Source organism: Nannobrachium achirus (assembly GCF_963921795.1).
Source record: "Nannobrachium achirus genome assembly, chromosome: 2".
Taxonomy (NCBI): domain Eukaryota; kingdom Metazoa; phylum Chordata; class Actinopteri; order Myctophiformes; family Myctophidae; genus Nannobrachium; species Nannobrachium achirus.
This window is the reverse complement of record NC_137811.1, coordinates 63,034,088-63,060,547: the sequence shown is the minus strand read 5'-3', so window position 1 is coordinate 63,060,547 and position 26,460 is coordinate 63,034,088. Positions and strand designations below refer to the sequence as shown.

Below are 26,460 nucleotides of genomic sequence, written 5' to 3'. Positions count from 1 at the left end.
CGCAAGACTTTACTGTAGCATTATTTGCGGGACACTTCCGGTTAACAGCAGACATACAAGCTCACGTCACGTCGCAGATGCAACCATTGTGAGCTTGTAGATCACACTCGGCTGCGACGCCGGAAATGCCACTCGCCTTCTGCGCAATGCATGATGGGATGTTGGAAAGTTGTGGATATATATATATGTGTGTGTGTGTGTGTGTGTGTGTGTATATGTCACGTATATGTAACGGAGGTGATCCGAATCTCCCCACCCGGCTTCGAACCTGGGTCTCCCACGTGAAAGTCCAATATCTTAACCATCACTCCAAAGGGACATCCCTATGGAACGCGAGCAGATACTAGACTTTTGAGGCTTCAAGCTGCATGGGCTGCGACTCTCTCCGACACACTCACCCCCCTTTGACCTCCTCCTACAGGGAAGCCCGGATCCGGGACACGGCACCAATGTAACGGAGGTGATCCGAACCTCTCCACCCGGCTTCGAACCCGGGTCTCCCGCATGAAAGTCCAATATCTTAACCATTATTCCAAAGGGATGACTTTTGAGGCTTCAGGCTGGTGCTGCGACTCTCTCCGCCACACACACACACACACACACACACACACACACACACACACACACACACACACACACACACAAATATATATATATATATATATATATATATATATATATATATATATATATTATACTTATTATAATTTATAACTCTATGACTCCAGCCCTCTCCCCCCTGGTTGCTTAATACTTACTACTAGAGAACTGTGTGTGCCTGTCTTACAGCCACCTCTTATCAGTTGGTTAGTTATTGATAGAGAGGCTGGTATGAATTTCAAATTCAAATCCTCTATGGAGCCCACTGTTTTACAGTACGTGAACCTACTGTAAAAGCTGACCGCCACTGATTGGCGAAGGGAAACGTCCGTCACGCTATCCCACGCTCTCATTGGCTCAGGTCCAAAACAATGTGCACTTAGCCCCGCCTCCACTCTCACTACTCTACTACTCTATCTCTGCATACCCCGCGGAAGGAAGCAATGCGAGGAGAACAGACGTGATGTTGTTTATTAATGTGTGATAAAACGGTGTGAAATACAGCCAAGTCCGTGTGGAATATACCCGCTCCTTTTGCTCTAACAACACAGAGGAGACACAAGAACGCTCGAAAGTAGGTTTTTGGACCTTGTGCGGTTCGGTAAATTGTACGTTGAGAGGGAGAGGCTACTTAGGACACGAATTCAGCTAAGCTAGCTAGTTAGCATGTGTAATTAGCCAGTCTCATTCACATAAAATGTTGGACAGTGAGTGTATTGTCTTTTTTTGTTTCGATGAGATCAAGCTGGGTGCAGCTAGTCAGTTGTTTTGCATGCTGTATCGTTTTTTTCTTTGTTTTGCATAGCCAACGTTCATTGGGTGAGGCAGGCAGTGCTTGGCAACTTAAGCCATGTACTCAGTGCTGTTTTAGGAGGTATTAAAGGGTGGGAAATCTAAGAAACATCTGTCTTTCTTACATTTGGACAGTGGTGGTGGACAAGGCAGGTCTAAAACATTGAGCCACTGTCACCAGTGATGACACTGATTTGGCTTGATAGGGAAGTAGGCAGGATGGGACCTGTCATTGATTGAACAGGGTTAACCAACAGTCAATGTTGAGAGAGAGAGAGAGAGACCAAGCATGTTGATGTCATTTCATACACTAAAACAGGGATCTTCAACAGGGGGTCCGGGACCCTTAGGGGGTCCTCAGAGTTACTACAGGAGGTCCTCCAAATCTTTGTGTGATAGAAACGTTTTTGTTTTCTCCTTTTTTATATTAACCACTTGAACCCTATAGTGTCCATATTCTGAGAACTTTAGCCAAAAATAGCAGATCTACAAGCTCACTGTGAGCTTGTAGATCGGCTATTTTTTTGCAAAGAGCTTTTGTGTAGAGGGGAAAAAGAGCACACTAAGTACAGAGGTCAAGTTTATTAAGTTTTGACGGTTCAAGTGCATGTTAAATATCTGAAAACACAAATTGACATGAATCCAAAATACACTGATGATTGTGCTGTCAAACGATGTTCCTGCTTCATCTCTCTCTCAGCTAAGGGGTCCTTGGCCTGAAAAGACCCCTGCACTAAAAGAAGAACCTTGTTGCGCCCTTGGGAAAGACACGAACATTATTCAACCAAAAGGTCCAGTGTTAGGGGGCTATTAAAGAAACTCAACTTCTCTCCTCCACTGAAAGAAAGACTCTTCGCTCACTCTCTCTCAGATTAGATTCCACACTTGGCCTTTGTTCCTGCTGACTGTCACAGTGAGCATGATATAACCAAGTGTCATCATATGTCTCTGTCTGTCTGTCTGTGCAGGATGTTGGAGTGTGGGATGCTTGAGAGAGACCGACTTGCTCTCCGAAAGCGATCCACTGTCCTCTGCAGAGAGATGGTGGTCGACGAAATGCTCATTCAAACGCTGCAGGCAGACGACATTCTTACAGAGAGCATGGCAGAGAGTATTCTGGTATGTACAATTCAAGGTGTTGCGCGTGCGCATATAGCTTTGTGGCCTTTTTACAATCCATTGCGTAATCCCAGCAGTGCCACAGTTCTACCCTAGAGAAGTGGTTCCCAATGGGGGTCCCCAAATTATTTTGGCGTTTTCCCAGATGAGTAGCTTAATGTGCAACATTGTTTTCTCGCTCAACAGTAAACAAACCAACATACACTAGTGTATACAGGGTTTCTGCACATTTCTCAAGTTACAATTTTGTGACTTTTAACGAAGACCTTTTTTTAATACCACACACACACACTCCGCCCACTTGTGCCACCTTTTGTGTTAAAGTGGTACGAAAAGAGTCTGTCCGAGCTCTGCTAAGCCGAAGCGGGGCCAAAGCAGTGATGTATAACGCTGCTACTACTGATTGGTCCGAGAATACTCACAGCTGTGTCTGTCAACACAACACCTTGAGACAGTTTTTAATTTGCAAGTCCCGGCTGCCTGTTTTATTATATATTTATTATATTTGTATCCCTGCAGTTGAGATTCCTCAAAGCACCAAGAACATATAACCAACTAACACAAACGGCAGACAAATCTATTGTATCGTCTCGCAAACTATTGCCACCCGTTATTTTATTTACTGTAGATATCTGTGAGTAACTGCTGGTATTGGGGAAAAGACTGTGTGTGTGTGTGTGTGTGTGTGTGTGTGTGTGTGTGTGTGTGTGTGTGTGTGTGTGTGTGTGCGTGTGCGTGCGTGCGTGCGTGCGTGCGTGCGTTTTCTTGCAGCGTACAGATATAAATGGACCCATGTACATCAGAAGCAAATGGACTTAGCCGTTCCTTAAACACAGCACTTGTTGTTTGAGCTACCAGGCTGTCTTAAATGATCTCACATTGCTTTCTGTTCTCACCTGTCACCTCTTGTTCTGCTCTAGGCTGAGAGAACCTCTCAGAAGCGTAACTGGCGCTTACTCTTCCTGCTCCCCAAGCGAGGTCCGCGGGCGTTCAGCAGCTTCTGCTGTGCCCTCCGAGAAACGGAACAGCAACACCTGTGTGACCTGCTGGCCCAGGTCCCGGAGCGAGACAGCACAGAGAAGAACACCCAGGTAAGTTGGTGTGTGATTCCTCCTCCACAAATGTCACCCATGTGAACATGCATGCAAACATGCGCTGCTATTTTGGGTATGCTACACGGTGCCCAATCAAGTATAAATCAGCCATTAGAATGCAAACTCTAATGGTGTGATTTATTTCTTTTTCTTAAAGGACAGACTCACACTCATATCATATAACTAAGGCGCCATTTAGACGGAGACGGTTTCTATAGAAAATGGCAACATAAAAGAGTGGAAATCTTTGAATACGCTCCGCCTCGCGTCTCCATGTAAACGGGCTGAATGTAAACAAAGCGAGTGCAACAGCTGTGATAGGAAGTAGAACGTACTGTACATGCGTCACCGCTACCTAGTTTTCAATCACTGATGCGTGAAAAGTGACAACGCAACGACACTCTTGACGTTTTCTGTTCTGATCCTTGCAGTGTAAAGTGAGCAACCAATGCTGCAAGGAATTTGTAGCCTCGCAAGCCATCCCGAGTTACGTCATCACCAATGTGCTTCCTTTCTCGGTCTGGTGTCCCTCCCATCGAGCCTCTTTATTAGAATTTGGTTCTCAATTTCCAATCAAAAGGCTGCATTTCGAGCGAACCCGCCTCACACCGCTCCTGATTGGTCGAGCTGCTGCTAGCTCTCGCATTTTGACAACAAACATGGCGGACCCCATGTCCGATGCGAGTTCACAAATCGCAAATAAAAGCTGCATTAAGCGAAGTTTTATCTGAAATCAACGGCATCTCATAACTTAAAAACGAACAACAGTTTGCACCTTTGGAATTTCTGTCTGGAAAAGACGTATTTGATGTTCTCCCGACGATGTTTTGATGCGCTGATGACTACTGACTGGACCTGTCAGTCAAAGTATAGTAACTACGTCATTGCGTAATGCATTGTCTACGGAGGACTCCCAGACTCTCCCCTGGGAGAGTCTGGCTGTTGCGAGGCTAAGGAATTTGTGCAACCAGCATACATTATATTCCCACACAATGCACATAATTCATGTAGATAAGACGCAACAATACGCATCAATAAACATACGCCATGTGGAGTACTACAGAGAGAATTTGCAGTGCTTAAATCAATACTAGACGGACAAAACGTTTCCACCAGCAAAGAAACAGACACATTTGGACACTACCAGTGTCTAGTCACCTAATGGAGCCCCTCAGAGGTTTCTGCTTGAGAAAGTGTCAGACAGGGCTGCCAGTCATACAGACACCAGATAAGATGAGGCTGGAGCACAAACTAAGACAACCTTTTATATTAGTTGTCACAATCTCCTATCCAACTGACATAGTGTAGGAAGAACTCATTTGATTTGTCTAGAGGTTTATAAATAATTTGGGACTGCTATCCACTATCAGTCATACAGTATGTATTTTAGTCAAGTGTATACAGTACATAGACTGGAATCGGTAGAGACCTCACAATATGATACATAGTTTAACTTTCTTAGGATGCCGTTTATATATATATTATGATTATGTAATCATTCTCATTTGGTATACCAAAAAGTAAAAAAATATACTTCTGTTTACTATTCTTAATACTGGGATAAGTTAATTGTGTTTGTGTAGACAGTAGACACTTGACAAAGCCGGGTGCATGGTGGTGGGTGCTTTACAACTGCGGCCTCAAAGCGCTGATTTGTATTTTCAATATTCTAAATGCCTCATACGCTACATTGCAAAAACCTAAATTTTTGCTGACACGTAATGCAACAGGTTCCCTCCATGCTTCCTTTGCATTAATCAGTTGCAACTGCATATTGGCTGGGGGACTGTCCCATAGGTCGAACTCCCTTTGGGTCGCACAGCGTCGGCAGGTTACTGAGGTTAGGGTTAGGGTGAGGGTTAGGTTTTAGTGGTCGATCCAAAGGGTGTTCGACCTAATGACATGTTACCATTGGCTGTAGTACAACAAGACTTTATTTTGCCATGACAGACTTTAAAGGACAACTTTGTTTTTTTACAAGGGTTCATATTTTAGATTGTAATTAGAGAAAAGTTAAAATGTTTTCATTTACTTAGTTCGATCGTTTTAGCATGTTTAGCGTGCTAAAATGTGGGGGCATGCGTACGCATGGGGGCATGTGTACAAGTGGCTAAATATGTATTTTTAGACACAATAAGCCTGCAATTTCTTTATTGCTTTTTACAGTAACCCCAGAAGTCACATCTGCCCATGAAAGATTGCGGTGCATCTTGGGAATGGGCTTAATCTGTGTAAAAAGACATATTTAGCCACTTGTACTCATGCCCCCAGCCACTGAAATCAAAATAATTAACACATTAAAATAATTAAAATCTCTAAAACGATAGAATAACGATAGCAAGGTTAGGGAAAACAATCTGAAATCAGTGTTTTGCGGTTCAATCCACACATGATTCTGAAGCACTTCTGCATAACAGTAACACTGAAGAATCCATGGTATATTTATTGTAGTCTCTTCCTCCACACTTTCACTCACGTCTACTCGCATATTAAACTCCGGAAAGGAAGTGTTGAATTTGTTATTTCAGCACTGCCTGAAGTCATTTTAACACTTCATCCAAAAAGTTATCCATTATAACTGAAATGACCCACCCCCCAACCCTACACAATGGCCTTAAGCCACATATAATTCAGAGAGAGCTATAGGATCATATATCCTCACAAACTGCAGTCCAGTCATACAGCTCTCCTCCATACAGTGAATACCAGTCAGAGAGGAACAGGTAGACATGCTCAATGACAGGCTGGCCTGCCTATCCATGGTACAACCGACAGCTGCCTTTTCTCAGAGACAGCTCTCATGCACACAATGTATAACTTCCATTGTACTACGGCAGGGTTCCCCAATAGACGGCCCGCGGGCCATTTGCGGCCCGCGGGGGGCTACTGTCTGGCCCCCACCAACCCCTGTAATAATGGTGCTATAAGAGCAGCAACAACACTAGTATATCGTCGTTGTCGGGTGGAAATCTTGTTCGTATCTCCAAATTTGTACGTTCTTTTGCAAATCATACAAGGCCGTCGCACAAAAGTAGTGAAAACAGCAGATCTACAAGCACACAACGCCTCGCACCGCGAGGCGCTGTGTGCTTGTAGATCGGCTGTTTTCACTAGTTTAAATCATTTTTAAAATTATAAATTCAAAACGAACGGTTTTGGACATACAAGATTTTCACTCGACAACGACGAAAACTGTCGCTGGAGTAGTGAGAACGCCACCGTCGCCCCCTGCAATGTTGTGGCCCTCGGCTTGGTACCCTAGACATAATTCGGCCCTTGGGGTAAACTAATTGGGGAACCCTGTACTACGGTGTCGAGTGACAAAAATAGCCCACAGTAGAGCTTGGTGTTTTGGTGTGCGACATCATTGTACAACAAAGTATAATCAGGCTTCAAGTAGACAGACAGACGGGAAAGGATGAGATGGAGGTGAGACTATCGAACCACATCAACCTGAGGTTAGCACGCAGATTTAATCACATTCCAGGGCAATGAGTTACTAGTGGGTATACTACCTTTACAAACATTTTAATATATATAATTTGCCACTTAAGCTAAATTTATATTGTTTTGAATTAGGCATTAATACTACATAACAGTCATACTTGGACCTACAGAGAATTTTGATTAAACAGTAGGCCTGTCACAATTATTACATAATCGTCGCAATTATTTGACATAATCGCATTTTCAAACATTTTCAAAAATAGTGGAAATAGCAGATTGTAGATTGGCTATTTCCGCTATGAATGTTATTTTTTACATATAAAGTTGTCAACTATGTAATTAATTTCTTTGAGTTTTAAGGTTGTGTCATATCTGCCATGTGCAACTTCAAAGACTAAAAGCCGAACATGTAATTGTCAACGAAAATAGTTAATTGCAATTATTTGAGTGACAATTAATCGTCATGTAAAATGTCATAATCGTGACAGCCTTACTAAAGAGTTAACTGTTTAACCAGATTGACAGGTTACTAATTAGCTGGTCATCATTTTGCTAGTCGTTTAGTCCAACAGGGTCTATCAATAACCAGTAAATAAAGGAGGCTCCACAGGGGAGTGGTGAATAAAGAAGTTAAATTAAAAATGATTGACGTCCACTATCACTCATACTTGTGTGTTTTTCCCCCAGTGTAATTCAGTCTAATTAATGCATGTGTGATTTTTGAATTTCAGAGGTTTGTGGAATCGTCCCTCCCTTTCCCCACTGAAGAAGTAATTGCTGCTAAGAGACCCAGGACACATGGTGAGTGTTTGATGCACTGAGGCCAGCATTCAACATCAAAAGCCCTCTAGATCACTATTTATTTTTTGCTCACAATATTTTTCTCTTGTCTCCTTGGAGACTGAGTAATGAGTGTGAGGTCTGGGGGAAGTGTTGCTTTCAACGTCCTGTTTTAAAGAGAAGGGTGGGTTGAGTTAATTTGCTTTCCCAGAGGTGTAAACTAGGGCAATGCTCCAAAAACATTTTTGGGTATAATAATGAAAATGCTTTCCCCCCCATCATACATACAAGCAACACAGTTCCTTTTGGGACCTGGAATCAGGGTTCCCACGGTCATGAAATTCCTGGAAATATTTTGAAATTCGAAAAATATTTTTCCAGTACTGGAAAAGTAAATAACTATGCATTGTCTTTCGTTATTGATTTTGTTAATACTGAAATGACAAATTAAACATTGGCCAAATTGTCAAATATTGAGGCAGAAATTGTGAAAATAGCAGATCTACATGCTGAGGCGTTGTGAGTATATAGATCGTCTATTTTCACAATAAAACCGTGTTATTCCTCAACTCTCTTCAAATATGATTATTTCGGGGGTCACGGCCTGAAAAGGTTGAGAACCACTGGCATAGACTACCTGTCTTTGGGCATTGCGCATAGGAGTAAGCGACTCGTTATTGAGCTGAATTATTGTTATATAGTCCTGGAAATCGGGTTAAATATTCTGGAAAAGTTTTGGAAAAGTTTTGGAAATTAAATGGTAAAGATATGTGGGAACCCTGTGGAATGCTTGACAGGTATTTTCCTGTCACTAATGCCTAATTTATGCCCTGTCGTACGACAAAGTATAAATCAGGCTTAACTGTTGTCAGGGACAGGCGTGTCAAGTGTTCCGTGTGATATAACCGTATCGGTGTGAGAAGTGGCAGAGTGGTAGCTCTTTGCAAGCGCCACGCCCCGACAGTGACTCACTCAACTCACTCACTCTCTCACAGCTCTCATACAAAGGTTGTTGTCATACCAGTGGCTCCGATTACCACACAACAACCTGCAAACGTTACAGAAACATTTAAGCCTTGAATGGCTCTCTCTGGTGGTTGAGACATTCTGGATGGGGTCCAGTATTGTAATGGGAGCAGACATGCAGAGCAGCGTGTAACAAAGATCGTGTGCAGGGGCGTCACAAGAGGGGGGGGAAGTGGGACTGGGTTACCAGGGCCCAAGGTGGAGGGGCCTTAATTATTTTATACTTTAGCTATTGAAAAATAGCAGACAGCTTGTATATCTTGCTATTTTTGAAAAGTCGTGAAAATGTGTGCAAATCTTTGAATATATGTATTTTTTAAGCAAACTTTTGTAACTCAAATTTAGCTTCTGGGGGGTCCCTGGAACTAAATATTTTGAGCACCACTGACGTAGAAACATAGGTTTTTAAAAAAACCTATGAAGGGTTTTGAAACATTCAAAAACTTGCACAAAATGTCACGATTTTTCAAAAATAGCAGATCTACAAGCTTGTAACGCGGCACTCGGTGGCGCGCTGTGAGCCTGTATATCTGCTATTTTTCAATAGTTAAAGCACAAAATAATGCGTAATAATAATGCGTTCCCAGGGCCCGCAGTGAATCCTCGTACCCAGGGCTCAAAATTCGGTGCGACACCCCTGATCGTGTGTGTGTGTGTGTGTGTGTGTGTGTGTGTGTGTGTGTGTTCCAGAGTCCATGGAGATGAGTCTGGATGCTGACAGCCCCATCAGCACTCCTGTGCAGGCCTGCTCCCACGACTTCTACCTCACTCACTACCAGCAGGTAAAACACCACCTCACTCCCACTGGATGACGTCAATGCAAACAACAAGCAGGCTATTTTTGGGCCCGTGGCCCTTATGCTCCTCCAAACAAGGTCACGGGTGTCACAGGAACTCTAGTGAAAAACCCATGCACTTTTATCAACTATTTGTACCTGCACTGATAAGCGGAGTCTCTATCTACTGTATATAATGTAGGTTGCAAAGAAGACTGCTCAAAGTGCTTGTCTGTCATTACTGATCACTAATCCGTACTATAGGTTCAGCAAGGCTGTTAGAATGATTTTTCTCATAGATTTATTTCTCCCTGTACTACTAGGATCAGCAGAGTCTATGAAAAGGATTTTCTGATAAGAGGCAAACTTAGCACGTGAATGAAGACATTCCTATGTATGGAGAAACATTCTATCTGTAGGTCTGGCTATGACATACCTAGACGTAGAGCTACATGACAAATAGACAGAAGAAACTGATATTTTAAAATATAAAATGTATTTAAAAGATTAAATCTCATGATAACTAGGGTCTTGCTATCAGCTAATGCTGGTCCCTGTTCCGCTTGTTACTGTTCTCATTTTACGCATTTAGCTGATACCGTATGCATTCCAGTAGATTAGTGCGAGAGGAAGGAGACGTTATTCAAAGTAAACAGTATAAAACTCGAATAAGAGCAGCACATGAGGAGGGAGATATGATTTACAGATGAAAGTAGAATGGAAGATGGTCTCCCTTCTCTTTCTCTCTCCCTGCTCCCCCTCGGTATTGTCCCCAGTCCTATAGAATGGCGTCGTCACCGCGGGGCTTCGCCATGGTGATCAGCAACGTGACCTTTGACCCCCTCGCCGCCCCCGAACTGGACTCCAGGAAGGGAGGCGAGGTGGACGAGGAGGTCCTCAGGAAGGTGTTCACAGAGCTGGACTATGTGGTCATCGTCAAGAGAAACCTCCCTGCTCAGGTAACACACGCTCGCATACATAGTGTACATGCACGCACGCACAAAAGGAGACCAACACAAACCATATATGCACACATACACAGATACACATGCATGTGAATGGAAACAACTACACGAACAAATGCATACACAATGCTAAGCCCCCCCCCCCCCCCCCCCACACACACACACACACACACACACACACACACACACACACACACACACACACACACACACACACTTACACTCACGCACAAAAGCTTGCCATTTCTGTTGACATTCACACAGATGTTCTTTTGTACAGTGATTGCCTGCTTCCAGCCACATCCAAGTGACAAACAAACACATCATCCCTCACTCTCAAACACACACACACGCGCACACGCGCGCACACACACACACACACACACACACACACACACACACACACACACACACACACACACACACACACATCTGTTGGGTTGCTACAGATTCCCTGCAGTGTTGTTAGTGAAGTGGTTTAGTTTGTGGACGCAGAACGAGGATGTAATGAATGGAGGAGATTCACAGGGTCCTGCCTGCTGGCCTGTTATAAAGACGGTGCTAATTGCTCAGGCATTGATGCTATCTCTGGGACCCCAGTCTACTCAAGTCCTGTGTTAATTTAACTGTGAGAGAAATTGATTTCCTTTTATACACTCGCAGACTTACAGACCTGCAAGGCTCCGTTTGGTTGTTACTATCAGTGATTTAGCTGCGAAACCCCTCAAGTAACCCTGTTGAGAAGCAGTGGTTAAGAAATATCTCTCTGTGTGTGGGGAAATTAAAGAATAGGTAGTGCTGTGTGTGTGTGTGCGTGCCGTGCACACCTGTCCCTGTATACACGGGGGGAAAAAACTCAAGGACAAAATGGGGGATGTTAGGGTTCCTAGTTACAATTTGTACAAAATAGGCTTAGGTTGGGCAAGCAGTAATTTTAAAGTATTTTTAATAAAAAATTGCATTTGATGTCCCCTCAAAGACATTATTAAAGATGTACATTAGTTGGACATCTATGCAACAATATCTTTGATTTGCTGTTGCCTGTGTTGAGTTATTTTCTGTGTATCCGTCCAGGACATGCGGGCATGCATTGAGCAGTTTCGTCGACGTCAGGAGCACAGGACCATGGACAGCTGTGTGGTGTGTCTGCTCTCACATGGAGTAGAAGGTGCTATCTACGGAACAGATGGACAGCTGTTGCCGGTGAGTGTGTGTGTGTGTGTGTGTGTGTGTGTGTGTGTGTGTGCGTGCGTGCGCGTGTGCGTGCGCGCACACAGGTGTGCTGTGACTTAGGGCAGCTTTTGTCAAATCTTTTGCATGACTCTCCTCATCCTTTGGGGACCACTTAGGCCTGTGTTAAAAACAAAAACAAAGAGACTATTCTTATCTCAACATAAAGGTTTATTATGAACGTTTCATATGATATAAAACAAAGTCAATTTCCATTCATGTTTCAGTGCCATACTGCTGCTGTGGTTACTGTACGTCTGTATTGTCAGGGTCTGTCTGTTGTTGCCGTGTCTGTTGGACTGTCTGTTTCTGCCAACATTATCTTGCCGCTCCTCTTTCCCTGCCAGCAAATGATGATGGAAACAAGTTATTATTAGACAAACTTGCTCCAAATGTTATCACGCTATAGCCATCATACTACCAAAATGTAATTCCATGTGATACAAGGTTGAACTGGCTATGATGTGTTCACGTAATGAATGCACGCACCTGCTTTGGTACAACCAGCCGGTCAGACCGAGGAGGGAAGCAGGAGAGGAAAACACTGTGTTTCTGTGTTTAATTTGAGTTGCGGTCAGAGCAGAAAAGATGGATGGAATGGAAGAGGAGCGTTTTCCACTGCCATCTCGCTAAGTTGCGTGCATCCTCTGCTGCAGGCCAGCCAGAAATTATACTGAGACAGAACTCGTTAAAAACAAGCGTATGTAAGCCCCCGTCGCACAGCAACCCCAAGGTTGAGTCTCCCAGGTTGGATGGCAAAACGCTGTCGGTGGCGGTGATGAATGAACGGCGCATTCCTTTATTTTCCTGTGTGTATGGAATAGTGCTATAATCCTGGATAGTGGATAGTGGGAACTGTTTTCATTCAAAGTGATTGATTGTCATGGAAACACAATTTATTTACTTTACTGCAGACTGCTGGGTAAATTAGTATTTCAAAGATGCAACATGAAAAAGATTTGCATAATACATTTTGAAATGAATTAATTTAATTTAATTAACTTAAAATAGCTTTATTACATACATCCACAATTGGGAGCTGTCTACTGCTGTGGTATTATGTTTTTTTCCCCCCTCCAATATACATATATCTTTCTCTACTGCTGATGCGGTCTTCTACTGTTGGCCAATGAGCAGCATAATATATCACAGAGACTATTGCATATTGCAACTTTAGTTTCCGCAATAAATAACAGTTAAGAATGACCCTCGGAGGGCACATTGGCTGTTCAGAATGAGCTGTAAGACATCATTCACAACAGCTCCCACCCACTATCCAGGATTATAAGCAGAGGAAATGGTGCTCAGTCAGTGGATATACCAGTACACTGACTGTAATATTAACTGCTACTAAACATAGCATAACAATTGGATACTCTCACCTGTGAAGGAGAATGGGACTGCATCCTCCAAATCCGACAATGCAAGAATTGTTTTAGCCGGGAAACCCTTGATACTCATCCATTAAGACAATAACAAGACGTTTACATAGCCGACGAAACTGTTTACGAGACGGGGCACATCAAACGGGTACAGAAACACTCGTCAGACTTGTTGCTGCCTCTTAACCCATTTAGGCCTAAAATTATTGGATGCTTTAACTATTGAAAAATAGCAGATATACAAGCTCACAGCGCGGCGAGCTTGTAGATCTGCTATTTTTTTTAAAGTCGTGAAAATGTGTGCAAATCTTTGAATATATGTATTTTCAAAGCAAACGTTTGTAAATCAAATTTTGCTTCTGGGTGGTCCCTGGAACTAGATATTTTGAGATGGGGGGTCCGTGGCCAAATACATATCATTTTGGGCGTCCTTCACATGAAAAGGTTTGAGAACCACTGACATAGCAGTCTCTCAAGAACAGACTAACTGAGCTCCAGTTAAGTGAAAAGGACCTTTTCTTTAGCCAGATTGCTGACATAGGTTTCTCAAAAAACCTTAGAAGGATTCAAAAGACACTTATAGAATCAGGTCAAAATTCTAATTTTCATGATTTTTCAAAAATAGCAGATCTACAAGCTCGCAGCACGGCACTCGCTGTGAGCATCTGCTATTTTTCAATAGTTAAAGCATAAAATAATGATACACAATAATGTGTACCCGTTCTAAATGGGTTTTAAAGTACTTCAACCGATGCATTCCACCCGGCTGGAGAACCACCACATCCAGGACAGCAACCATGCAGTGCCTCTCCCTATCTGCCAGGCTCCAGCAGGCACTATCATGACGTGATGCAATCTCACACTACTTTGGCAAAGGACATGACATGACATGACATGACATGCAATAAAAGAATGTTGTTTCCGAATACCTTTTGGATCAGGGATTTTCCTTTTTGGTGCCCCCCAAAGAGGGTTTTAGCTAACCCCCAATAATGTCATCTACTCTAAGTCACTAGGATTGTTGCCAATCACATTGTCCCATCGAATGGTTTATTTATGGCATTATGCTCCCCTCTCTCTGATTCACTCCCCTCCCTCCTTCTAATGTTCTACTTCTAATATATTCTTTATCCTTTTAATTGCTAAATAATAGACATTTTAGTTTATCCAAGAGGTCAGAAATAACAGGAAAATGCATATAGATTTCTGTCAGATAACAATGGCTCATTGCCTTTAACCCATTCAGAACGGGTACACATTATTGTGTATCATTATTTTATGCTATAACTATTGAAAAATAGCAGATATACGAGCTGAGTGCCGCGCTGCGAGCTTGTAGATCTGCTATTTTTGAAAAATCGTGAAAATTCGAATTTTTACCCGATTCTATAAGTGTCTTTTGAATCCTTCTAAGATTTGTTGAAAAACCTATGTTTCTCTGTCAGCAATCTGTCCAGCCATCGTCAAAGAAAAGGTCCTTTTCACTTAACTGGAGCTCAGTTAGTCTGTTCTTGAGAGACTACTGTGTCAGTGGTTCTCAAACCTTTTCATGTGAAGGACCCCCAAAATGATATGTATTTGGCCACGGACCCCCATCTCAAAATATTTAGTTCCAGGAACCACCCAGAAGCAAAATTTGAGTTACAAACGTTCGCTTTAAAAATACATATATTCAAAGATTTACACACATTTTCATGACTTTTTCAAAATAGCAGATCTACAAGCTCGCAGCGCGGCACTCGGTGCCGCGCTGTGAGCTTGTATATCTGCTATTTTTCTCTGGTTAAAGCATTCAATAATTCTTAACTTTGCACATGGTTGAGGCCAGGGCGTATTATATACCCATACTATGTGGAGGTCTTGTTAGAGTTTGTGACTTGGCTCACATGTTTGTGCCCCTCTGTCTGTTCCAGCTGGACTGGGTGTTTGAGGCCTTTGACAACGCCCACTGTCCTCTGCTGCAGAACAAACCCAAGATGTTTCTTCATTCAGGCCTGCAGAGGAGTAAGGCATGTCCATCTTCAATGAATGAAGCAAGTGTGTGTGAAGATGTTTTCACGTGTGTGTGTGTGTGTGTGTGTGTGTGTGTGTGTGTGTGTGTGTGTGTGTGTGTGTGTGTGTGTGTGTGTGTGTGTGTGTGTGTGTGTGTGTGTGTGTGTGTGTGTGTGTGTGTGTGTGTGTGTGTGTGTGTGTGTGTTTTAGTGTCTGTGGATCATAAAGCTAGTTGCCTCAACTTGCATGGTGGAAGTTACCGTCCCAGCAGGTCTTAAAGGACAACTTTAGTTTTTACAACAAGGGTTCATATTTTAGATTGTAATTATTTCATTTACTTCTTTCTATTGTTTTAGAGATTCTTATTTCAGTGGTTGGGGGCATGCGTACAAGTGGCTAAATATGTCATTTTACACAGAATAGCCTATTCCCAAGATACAACACAAACTTTCATGGTTGGATGTGACTTATTGTAAATAGCAATAAAGAAACTGCTGGTTTACTGTGACTAAAAAGACATATTTAGCCACTTGTATGCATGCCCCCATGCGTACGCATGCACCATATTTTAGCACGGTAAACGTGATAAAACAATAGAACGAAGCAATGAAAACATTTTACCCATGTTGTAAAAAAAACAAAGTTGTCCTTTAACACCCAAGGGGCCAAACTCGTTCAGTAACGAGATAAGGCCACTAGGGGTCACTCTGCCAAAAGGAGTTGTCTCGTTCCTCAACGAGACAACAAAGGTTAACTGCACAGTACAGCGTGCTGCTGCATGCTGTGTGCCCTGTGAATGACCCTAGTCCATACTCATACCGTGGCTCGCAGAGAGAGAGAAAATGGCGCGACTAGGCTGCATTGATTTCCATTCTAGGCTGAAACATAAAAAGGGCTTTATCTATGAATGAGGTGCAAAGAACGCCAGGGAAGCAGAGATCTGATTGTTTTCACGGCGACACTTTACCGCGTCATGGTCGGCCCCGGTTTGGATTTTAGTTTCGCGAGCGTTTGTAAACAAATGGATTATCTTCCTCAATCGTCAGTGGACACTCACGTGCACACTGCACACGCACGAAGCTTCCGAGCTGAGGCTCTTCAAAATAAAGCGTGAGTGAACAGCGGCAGCAGCAACAGCTAGAAATGTTAGAAACCTTGGCTTCCCATGTGTTAAGGATGTGGAACTGCTTGCCAGTTGGTAGCAGCTAAAACAGTCCGTATTTTGTGATTGCTAGTGTCCTTGATAAATCCTACTGGCTTCACTGATGGTTACATGTATCTATACAGGGACTGCCCATAAATCCTACATTCCATTAGTCCTAATTTGTTTAGGGTTAGGTCTTTGTACATCCTGGATGAAGGCAGTGCAGTTCACATGCTGGCAGTGATGCATCGGGTGCATCTGTAGAAGGCTTGTAAGATCTCTTGGATCTAGTCTAGAGTTGATCCGATCGATCGGCCATGGTACTGGCATGTGATCGGGGAATTCTGATGACATGTAAATTCAGCCAATCTGATCGGTAATGCAGCGTGGTGGTATGTAGAAGTATATTTATCTCTCAAGCTTCAGCGCAGCTGCTAAACTCCCCCTTACACTCACACACAGGCTACACACACAGACGGAGAGAAGTTACAGGAAGAACTAGCCCAGGCCCGGTCTCAAAGTGATGTTGTTACACTGTGAAAACGTGTTAAAACATCTGGATAGACCACTGGAACATGATCATCATACATCTCAAATATACTGAAGGTCTACTAACCTTTCTTGCTGTAGTCATCTCGAATTGACCAGCCAAAAGGACAACTTAATTTCCCATCCTGAATGTTTATTACTGGCGTTTTGGCTTGTGCAATAATGCAACTGCAACTATCTTGAATTCATATATTCTTTAATTGGCAATATTTAACTGAAAGCTTATTTATTGCTACACAATAAATAATAAAAATAAATTCTAAAAATGCATGATCGGATCATTAATTAAATGTTTTGGGAGCTTTAAACCAGTGTGAGGATGTTTTACCCTCTCCTCATCAACATACTGGTAATGCCTTAGTATTTGAGTGATCCATATTCCGTCTTTAATTGATAAACACACACGTTCCCCAGATCTACAATAACAGATGAACTTGTTAACCGTTCTCTCCATGTTCTAGATGAGATGGACTGTGGTGTGGAGCAGACGGACGGCCCGGACAGGACCAGCTCTCCCAGCTGTGAGCAGAGAGACGCTGGGAGGTGAGGGAGAAGGGGATCCAGCCTCCAGGCAGGGCCAGGAGACAGGAGGCCCAGAATAAAACTACCCCAGCGCTCTGACATGATCTGCGGCTTCGCCTCCCTCAAAGGTCAGAAGATTTGTGAGTGGATTTATTTTCATTCTTTTTTAATTAAAATGTTGTGTTGTAGCATATCCAGGGACGGATGATTGGCCAGAGATACTCTGTATCATTGTATCTTAAGCATTTTTTGGATCCGGTTTTAAAAATGTCCATTTTCTAAAAAAGGCTGTCTAGGCAATATTCTGTGATTGTATCTGTCAATTAGATTAGAGAGAAGTGCCAGGCTTAAGAAATAAAATACAAGAGCGCATAAATCAAGAGAATTATATTTTTGGGGGGGAATGGGCTGGACATTTTACGCTTTGTTTGGATACGACAGCGTTAGAGAGATGGGAAACCGAGGGCAGACAAGAGAACAAGACATGATGTGAGTTGGATTCAAACTCGAGTCTTCGCAAAAAATGCATATCGTCACTGTCCAGTGAAAAGTCCAAAGCGTTTCTTTCAGGGAATGGAAAAAATAACCTGCGTTCTAATGGATCCAATGTAGTTATTTTGTAGTCATATCAGGACACGTAAGCTACTAGACCGACCATTTGCGCTGCTTTTGCCACTGTCGTATGGCAAAGTATAATATAGGGCTTAAGGAGTTAAAGGCCTATTAACATTAATTGATCAGAAATGCAAAATAAATGTAAATATGGAGATACCATGTTTCTTCTGCCCAACAGCGATGATATGGTGAGCGCACTAATTGGCTGAGAAACCAGGCACCCCAGAATGCATGGAATTGTATGGATTGTGTATTTAATTGTAACCTCTTGTCAGGCACTGCGGCCATGAGAAACACCAGAGAGGATCCTGGTACATCCAGGAGCTGGACACAGCACTGCGCTGCGCTCTAGAGACACGCACATCGCCGACATACTGGTGCAGGTACAAATAATTGCTTCTTCACAAAACGGGAGCAAACAAAATAAAAAAAAAAAAGTAAATAACTAACCAGAGAAAATGTCCTTAGTTTTCATCTTTGTCAATTTATTGTATACTTTACTGTATATACACTAAGCATAGTATTTTGGGTGGCTATGAATTCTAGCTTCCAATTTTGAGTTTTAACTTATTTTTTTCATTAAACCTTTAATGACCTTTTTCTTTTGAAAAGTGCAAAACCATAACAGTTGGTACACACACACACACACACACACACACACACACACACACACACACACACATACTCTAATCGTTTACTCTGATCTTGTGATTTGTAAGTATCTATGGATAAGAGCATCTACTAAATGTCTTAATCGTAACCTGCGTGCGTGTGTGTGTGTTTTGTGTGTGTTTGTACCTGGCCAGGTAAACGGGCGCATCAAAGAGAGGGAAGGCTACGCCCCCGGCACAGATCACCACCGCTGCAAAGAGATGTCTGAGTTCACCAGCTCCCTCTGTAAAGACCTCTACCTGTTCCCAAAGTACCTCCCCCAATACTGATACAGTACACACACACACACACACACACACACACACACACACACACACACACACACACACACACACACACACACACACACACACACACACTCTCTCACTCCCTGGGCGCTCTTCATAGTTGCCCGCTGCTCCTAATAGTTAGGATGGGTAACTGCAAAGGACAAATTCCAGGTATGTGTAAATGCACTTGGCAGGAACCCAAACAACTACTAAGGGGACACGTTACACACACACACACACACACACACACACACAGAGTCCATTCCTGGGATTTTCGCCACTGAAGAATGAAGCACACACTTGTGCATTCCAACTGACTTCCTGACGCACACAGAGACATTCCCCAACTGCTACAACTCCAGACACCTTCTTACAGAGGATGTATTCATTCACATTTGCTGTACAAATGCTCACCTCAACACACAGAAAAACACACGCACACACAAATCTTGGAACACAAAATGCGACAAGATTATGTTAATCTACATGTACATGGAAAGTGCTCCATGTATTTGCAAACACCTTATTAGCTAAGCGTATTCAAGTGTTTGTGTATCTATGCCAGTTTAGTTGTGGGTTTTTAAATGTGTTCATCTTCCAAGCGAATGGGACAGAAATCTCAGAAAAGGTTTTGGGGGGCTTATGTTTTCCTACTATGCAGGGTGCTTGGTGTTTCTTAAAAAATGTATTTTGTACACAGATCTATTTTTGTTGCTTTTATTTTGTATGAAAAGGTTTTTATACAAATGACTGTCCCATTCCCTTTATTTGTACATACATGCTTGTAACTGGCAGCCATATCGTTACCACAGCCAACCAGTGGGGGGCAGTAGAGTGTGCCATAGAGAAGAGAGGGGGGACTCCTTATTTTACATTCAAAGCATTTGGCTTTTATATAAACATTAGTGCAACCTTAGAATAAGCTTCAGTTTGTATATCATCCAGTGATTGAGTTGAGTATTATCATGTTTGTCGCAGAAATGTTGCTCCAACAACATTATAAGTAACAGGTGTCCAGACATTTTTATTTTTAGTGTATTTCACACATGTTTACTCTGAGTTACAGAGATAAAACAGGTGATATTATTTTACAGCATTTGATAGCTGTATAATTTTATGTTGCTGCTGTCTGGCAGAAACCTTGTATCTCCAAAACCATTACTTTCCATGAAATGGGGAAAAAAGAACCTATGTTCCAAATTGATCCAGTGTTATTACTTAGGCACAAGTCCTTGTTAACCCATTAAGAAAAAGGGGAAAGCTCATACGCTGTTATACCTTTTAAAACCGTAAAGAATCTGTGTCATTTTAGATGTTTCTTACTATATAGCAAAAAAAAATCTCTTTCTTTCAGAATATAGATTAATATGGGTTAATACAGACAGACAGACTTAACCTAACCCTTAACCTTTTTTACCTTCGATCTATAAGCACATACTTTATAAATAAATAAATTTAATTTATGAACAAAAGAGAAGGGGGTGAAATATGGAGATTACAAGGTTTCTTCTGCCTGACAGCCGTGATAATCATTTCAGTCAAACATGGTTCATTCATATAGTGCTTCTTCCAGTAACGCCGTTACTGTGTATGCTGTGAAGCAGCCTCGCTGCCTGCAGTAGCCTACTGTAGGTGTGCAGGGCGCAGATCAGAGCTATTTCACACAGTCGTCACAGAGAAGTATATCTTTAGATGTGATGACAGCGGCTTAATAGGCAGGGAAACAGATACTTTTAAATGCTGGTTATTCAGATAATGTGAAAAAAACAGCGCTTACAGGACAGTATGTTATAATTTGGCATTCCCATAAACAATAAATAGGTTTTTATAAATGTTTGGTAAAGGCGTTTGAACAGCTAAATCTGCTCCGCTCCAATCATTCAGTCGTTGTGATTTCAACGAGTGGAGGATGTCTGTCCTCACTAAACTCCCCATAAACAAATATGAGGATATTTATATCATCTACATACACATATAATCTAACCTTTTGAGAGGCTTCCAGAGCATCGCAAATATTTTGAATACTAGACATTTTACACGTCCTCCACTCATGATGTCATTTTCACTGTGCAGTTAACTTTCAGGGTCACCTTCTTAAGTCATTTCCATATATAATGACATGAAAAAAGAAAACCGATATTAAACTTGTCCTTTATGTCCTTTATCTGTTGCCCTACCTTTTAATAGGCAGCTAATAAAGCACTATCTGGGGGTCTTCTTCCCTCGTGCTTTGTTTTAACCACAACCCACCCAGTAAAGCCATGTTTAAACTTCACACTGAGTCTGCTGGAAAATAGCAGATATACAAGCTCACAGCGAGGGATGGGACGATAATCGCTATTATCGTTTATCGTGTTAAAAAACTCGATAATCAAATCGTGAAATTATCCTCTGTCATGCACTGGGATCAATTCACCTTTTATTTGCTGAACTGCATATCAGGTACCACTAAAACCCTCTATAATTGGTAAAACGGACCTGGAAAATAACGTACTTGATACAGTCTTTTTCACTCTCGACCAAATGTCTTAAATGGGATATTTTGATTATCGCGATAATATCGTAAATCGCAATTTCTTTGGTCACAATAATCGTGCCATTCCTACTGTGAGCTGCTATTTTGGGCATCCTACTCCGTCGTATGGTGAAGTATAAACGAGGCTTAAGGAGGATATATTCTTTTCCACGCCCCCCCTCCCAGGGTGGAGGTAGTGGTGGTCCACCAGGGGAATGTGGTGCTAGTGCTGAGGTCATACGGCCCACAGTATGAACTCTAACCTTTAGGCTAACTCTGACTCCTAAAGCAGTATTTCTCCTGGTGTGGATGACCTCTGAACCTGCCCTCTACCCACCCACCCACTCACCACTCCTCAGTTGAGCCTGATTTATACCTTGTCATGTGATGGCGTGCCACCATTGCCTGTTTTTGGCATAAGCCACCATTGTGGGATAAAGCCACCATTAGCTGTGTCTAGGGCTGTCACAATTATGACATTTTACATGACGATTAATTGTCACTCAAATAATTCAGATTAACGATTTGTGTTTTTGTTGTCGACAAATACATTACATGTTTGAAAATATAAAAAAAAAAAATATGATTATGACAAAATTATTGTTATGTCAAATATTGCGATTGTGTCAAATAATTGCGATTGGACAATTATGTAATACTTGTGACAGGCCTAACTGTGTCGCTCTGCTGTGTTAGGACGATCAGTTGTTTAAACTGATTAAATAACAATCATTTTGCAGAGTACATTTATAGCGGGATATTTATAATTGGCATCATATGTGGCAAATGTTAAAATTCATCTCATTTTATGTTTTATTTAGCAGAAAGATAGATAAGCTAGGATACAGAGAGGAGACATGAAGGGAGTTGGTTGGATTCCTTGTGACTGACCAAACTGGCTGAGCCCCCTGGCACCCCAAAAGAATATTGACGACAACTTTCATGTTCTAGAAAGTGTTTTCACTGGTCTTCCCATGTTTCTTTGTTTTGTTTTGTTATTGTTTTACATTTCTTTTTCCAGGAAATCCAGTTGAGATAGAAATCCCTTTTTTACAAAGGAGACTTGACTAAAATGTATAAAATGTTTTTTTTTTTTTGTTTTTTTTTTACATGCAAACAGTCTGTGCCGTGTGAGAAAAAAGATGATATCATGTACAGTATATTATATAGTAAACTGGGTTGCTTTGACAGTTTGACAGAGAGACAGAAAGCTGTGGCTCACGGCCCATGTGATTACTGATCGATGTTTCTAAGAAAAGCCCTGCCCAGGCCTGGGTGTGTTTGGTTACAACAGTGTTGTAGTAGTGAAGAAGAAGAAGGGGATTACGGTTGGAACAGTATTGATTACTGAAGCATCCAGTAGCAGTGTGGGTGAGGTGCTACATAAATACAGTAGTTAAAGTTTGTACTCTCCTGCATCAGCTTTGTCTGCCCTGCGAAGGCAAAGAGCAGCACATGTTTGTTTGATTGATTGATTGAAGAATTTATTAGAAGTTTGCAATAGAAAAAAGTACAGTTTCATGACAGTACAAATCACTGGTACAAGGTCAACTAAAAGGAGATCCTAGAAAGCCGAGGCTTATTTCCACAGGAACCACACTTTAAGTATCTCATATAAGTCCGAAACCTTTAAGCGTCTCCTCCTGTCCTGCCCAAACGATTGTATTTCTTTTCAGAAAAAAAAACAACAATTTAATTTACACATTATAATTTAAACAGCTTGTCGGGGAAGGTGCTTTTTTCCCCCCAAAAACCTGGCGGCTGCAGGCAGCCATCACGTTAGCAAGCTGCCCTATACACATGAGAACCTTGAGCACTTGAGAAAGTTCACAAGCTGCGACTGCTAAGGGATTTTCATTTCAAAGACTTTAAACAGAATAAAAACATATTTTGCAACATTCTTTTTAAAATCTGAATCAATATGCTGGCTTTTATTGGCTGTTGCGTACCGCACACTATGACTGGCACCAGCTCAGTGATCTTGTAATTTAGGCTGGGAGGTCGAGGTTCAATCCCCAGCCGAGTCATACCAAAGACTATTAAAAATGGTACCCAATGCCTCCCGGCTTGGCAGCGTCGGCTATCGGTTTTCCTTTTTTTCCCCCTCTTTTCTTAACAAAGTGCATCCCTAATTGATATGACATAAAAATCCCAGTCACTTATTTTGCCGAAAAGGTAAACATTACAGGAGGTATTTCTGTGTTAAATTAAAACATTTTGTTGTTTAAATGCACAAAAAAACTGTTGCTGCTGTTTGCCTTAGGAGGGCAGGTACACTCGTCTAAGGCTATATTCAGACTGGCAGCTCTAATCCGATTTTTTGGCTTATCCAGATGGGAGTCAGATTGGTTTTTATCAAGGCTGGTTTGAAATGAGATTAAAATCCGATTTCTAAAGACACTCAGGAGGATACTCAGTCGCCTGATTTATACTGCGTTGTTCAACGGTGTCGCTCGCAGAAGCTGACAGATCTACAAGCTCACAATGTGTTGCGACGTGTTGTGAGCTTGTAGATCTGCTATTTGTGGCGACTGCATCATACAAAGGAGTATAAGTTAAGTATTATTCATGCCTATCGTTAGCACAGCAACCATTGGAGATACTGTAGGTTGATGATGTCTGAATACACAAATCCCTTGCAGTGATCACAAGTGTCGATAGTCAATCCTAAAGATGGTATATGAGAAGAAATCTGATTTGCCTGCAGTCTGAACAAAGCATTTAGAGTCTTGATTGTGACCAAAAAGGAGAAATTGTGTGAAGGGGCATCTAGTGCAGTATGACAGGAGAACTCCCCTTGTGTGCAGGAGGAAGGGTCAGGTTCACTGCCAAGTTATGGAGAGGCACAGCATAGGGGGCAAAAAGAGATTCTGTTTCTGTCAATAACAATGACTGCCAAATGTTGTACTATACAATAAACAGCCCTCTGTTTTTTAAAGAAACAAAATGCAGTTTTTTTTATGTGTGTGTGTGTGTGTGTGTGTGTGTGTGTGTGTGTGTGTGTGTGTGTGTGTGTGTGTGTGTGTGTGTGTGTGTGTGTGTGTGTGTGTGTGTGTGTGTGTGTGTGTGTGTGTGTGTGTGTGTGTGTGTGTCCGCGTCCGTGCACATCTCCTAAACCCTTATACCAATACTCACTGACCTATGTGCATGTGCGGTATGTACTGTATATGCACATAATACCTGTACATACATATCTGTGTGTGACTGTACATACAGTACATAAGCCATAGATCCCCTAAACCTGCAAGCTTTGTGTTCCACACACACCCACACATTGTGGGGTTTCCAGTGGTGGAAAAGGTACTCACATACAGTATTTTCCTTAAGTAAAAGTATCAATACTGCATAGTCAAGGTATACAATAGGGCTAAAGTCGATTAATGTATGTTTTATAATATAATCATATCTGCAAAGCAAATGCCTCAAAATACAGTACTTAAGTAAATGTACTCAGTTACTTTACACCCCTGCTTGCGTCCATACACCAGCTTTACAGCCAGGGGCGTCACAAGGGGGGGAAAAGTGGGACTGAGTTACTAGGGCCCAAGGTGGAGGGGTCTTAAAGGGGAAGACCACCCATTTTCAATATTGAACTATGTCATTAATATACCTTTGGGAGGAGTTGTGTGGAAAATAAAAAAAAGGTTCCCCCTTTACTGTGTTGCCTAGAACTGGAGGATTGATTTTGGGGTTTGTATTGTAAAGTACAATGTGTGATGTCATCAAGTTGTGATTTGCAATACAAACCCCAAAATCAATCCTCCAGTTCTAGGCAACACAGAAGGGGGGATTTAAAAAAAAAAAAAAAAATCACACAACTCCTCTAAGGTATATTAATGACATAGTTCAATATTGAAAATGGGTGGTCTTCCCCTTTAATTATTTTATACTTTAACTATTGAAAAATAGCAGATGTACAAAATAGCAGATCTACAAGCTCGCAGCGCGGCACTTGGTGCTATTTTATATATATATATATATATATATATATATATAGGCCTATATCTGCTATTTTTTAATAGTTAAAGCACAAAATAACACAGTGAATCCTTGTACCCGGGGCCCAGAATTTGGTGCGATGCCCCCTGCTCCCAGCAGTGAGAGAGTGTGGGAACCCCATACGTTTCCCATGCGCTCTGCACGCTCCACTGTATTTGATCCTCCTTGTTGCTGTGTTTGTGTGTGTTGTGCTCACCCCCTTCTCCCCCCCCCCACAGGCGTACAGCCTGTTCTCCCTCCCTCCCCCTACGTTCTCAGGTGTAATATAACTGATTTCCTGCTATTCCGCTGTGCTCCCGAATCCCACCGCACTCACTGGGACGGACGGACGGACGGACGCGTCCCTCACGGACGGACGGATGGACGGACCATTGCCTCGGCTAATAATGTTGTCTGTGTATCAGATGGAACACTCTCCCACCTACCCCCCCCCCCCCCCCCCCCCACCAGCCAGCTGTCTCCAGTCATTCTCCCTCTGCACGTACGCACACACACACGTGCACGCACACACAGTTGGACATAAGCATAGGCATAGTCACACATGCATGTACCCGGGCCCCTACACACACACACACACACACACACACACACACACACACACACACACACACACACACACACACACACACACACACACCTAAACTGTTCACAGAGAAAAGACACACACACACACATTACTCATTGGCCTATCCGGTGCTGGGTGAGATTAGGTTGTTATGCGGTGGCGTGTAGACCACAAAGCAGGGTAGGGTTTAAGGGTTAAACAGGATTTATGTACTGTATATGTGTGCGTGCATGCGTGCGAGCGTGCGACATGCTAGCATGTCTCCCCAGGAGGCATGACACCAGCTAAGCACCATCTAGTTTAACCACTCAAACCCTATATAATTGGTTGTATATCAAATAGTGAAAATAGACGATTTACATAAGCTCACAATTTGTCTGTTTTGGCCCAGTGTTGCAGAATGTTGG

General features: G+C 42.3%; 1 protein-coding gene across 1 annotated transcript; it reads left to right on the top strand.

Annotated features, from left to right (window-relative positions):
• The first annotated feature begins 1,036 nt into the window (after positions 1–1,036).
• On the top strand, positions 1,037–24,372 carry casp2 (caspase 2, apoptosis-related cysteine peptidase). The gene is given in 15 exon segments (XM_080737890.1): positions 1,037–1,174; positions 2,361–2,511; positions 3,432–3,602; positions 7,784–7,853; positions 9,549–9,640; positions 10,411–10,593; positions 11,674–11,802; positions 15,125–15,215; positions 17,358–17,440; positions 17,442–17,487; positions 17,490–17,546; positions 18,309–18,329; positions 18,332–18,373; positions 18,376–18,416; positions 18,840–24,372. Coding segments are annotated over 14 exon segments (1,311 nt in total). The 5' UTR covers positions 1,037–1,174; position 2,361; the 3' UTR covers positions 18,975–24,372.
• The last annotated feature ends 2,088 nt before the right edge of the window (positions 24,373–26,460 follow it).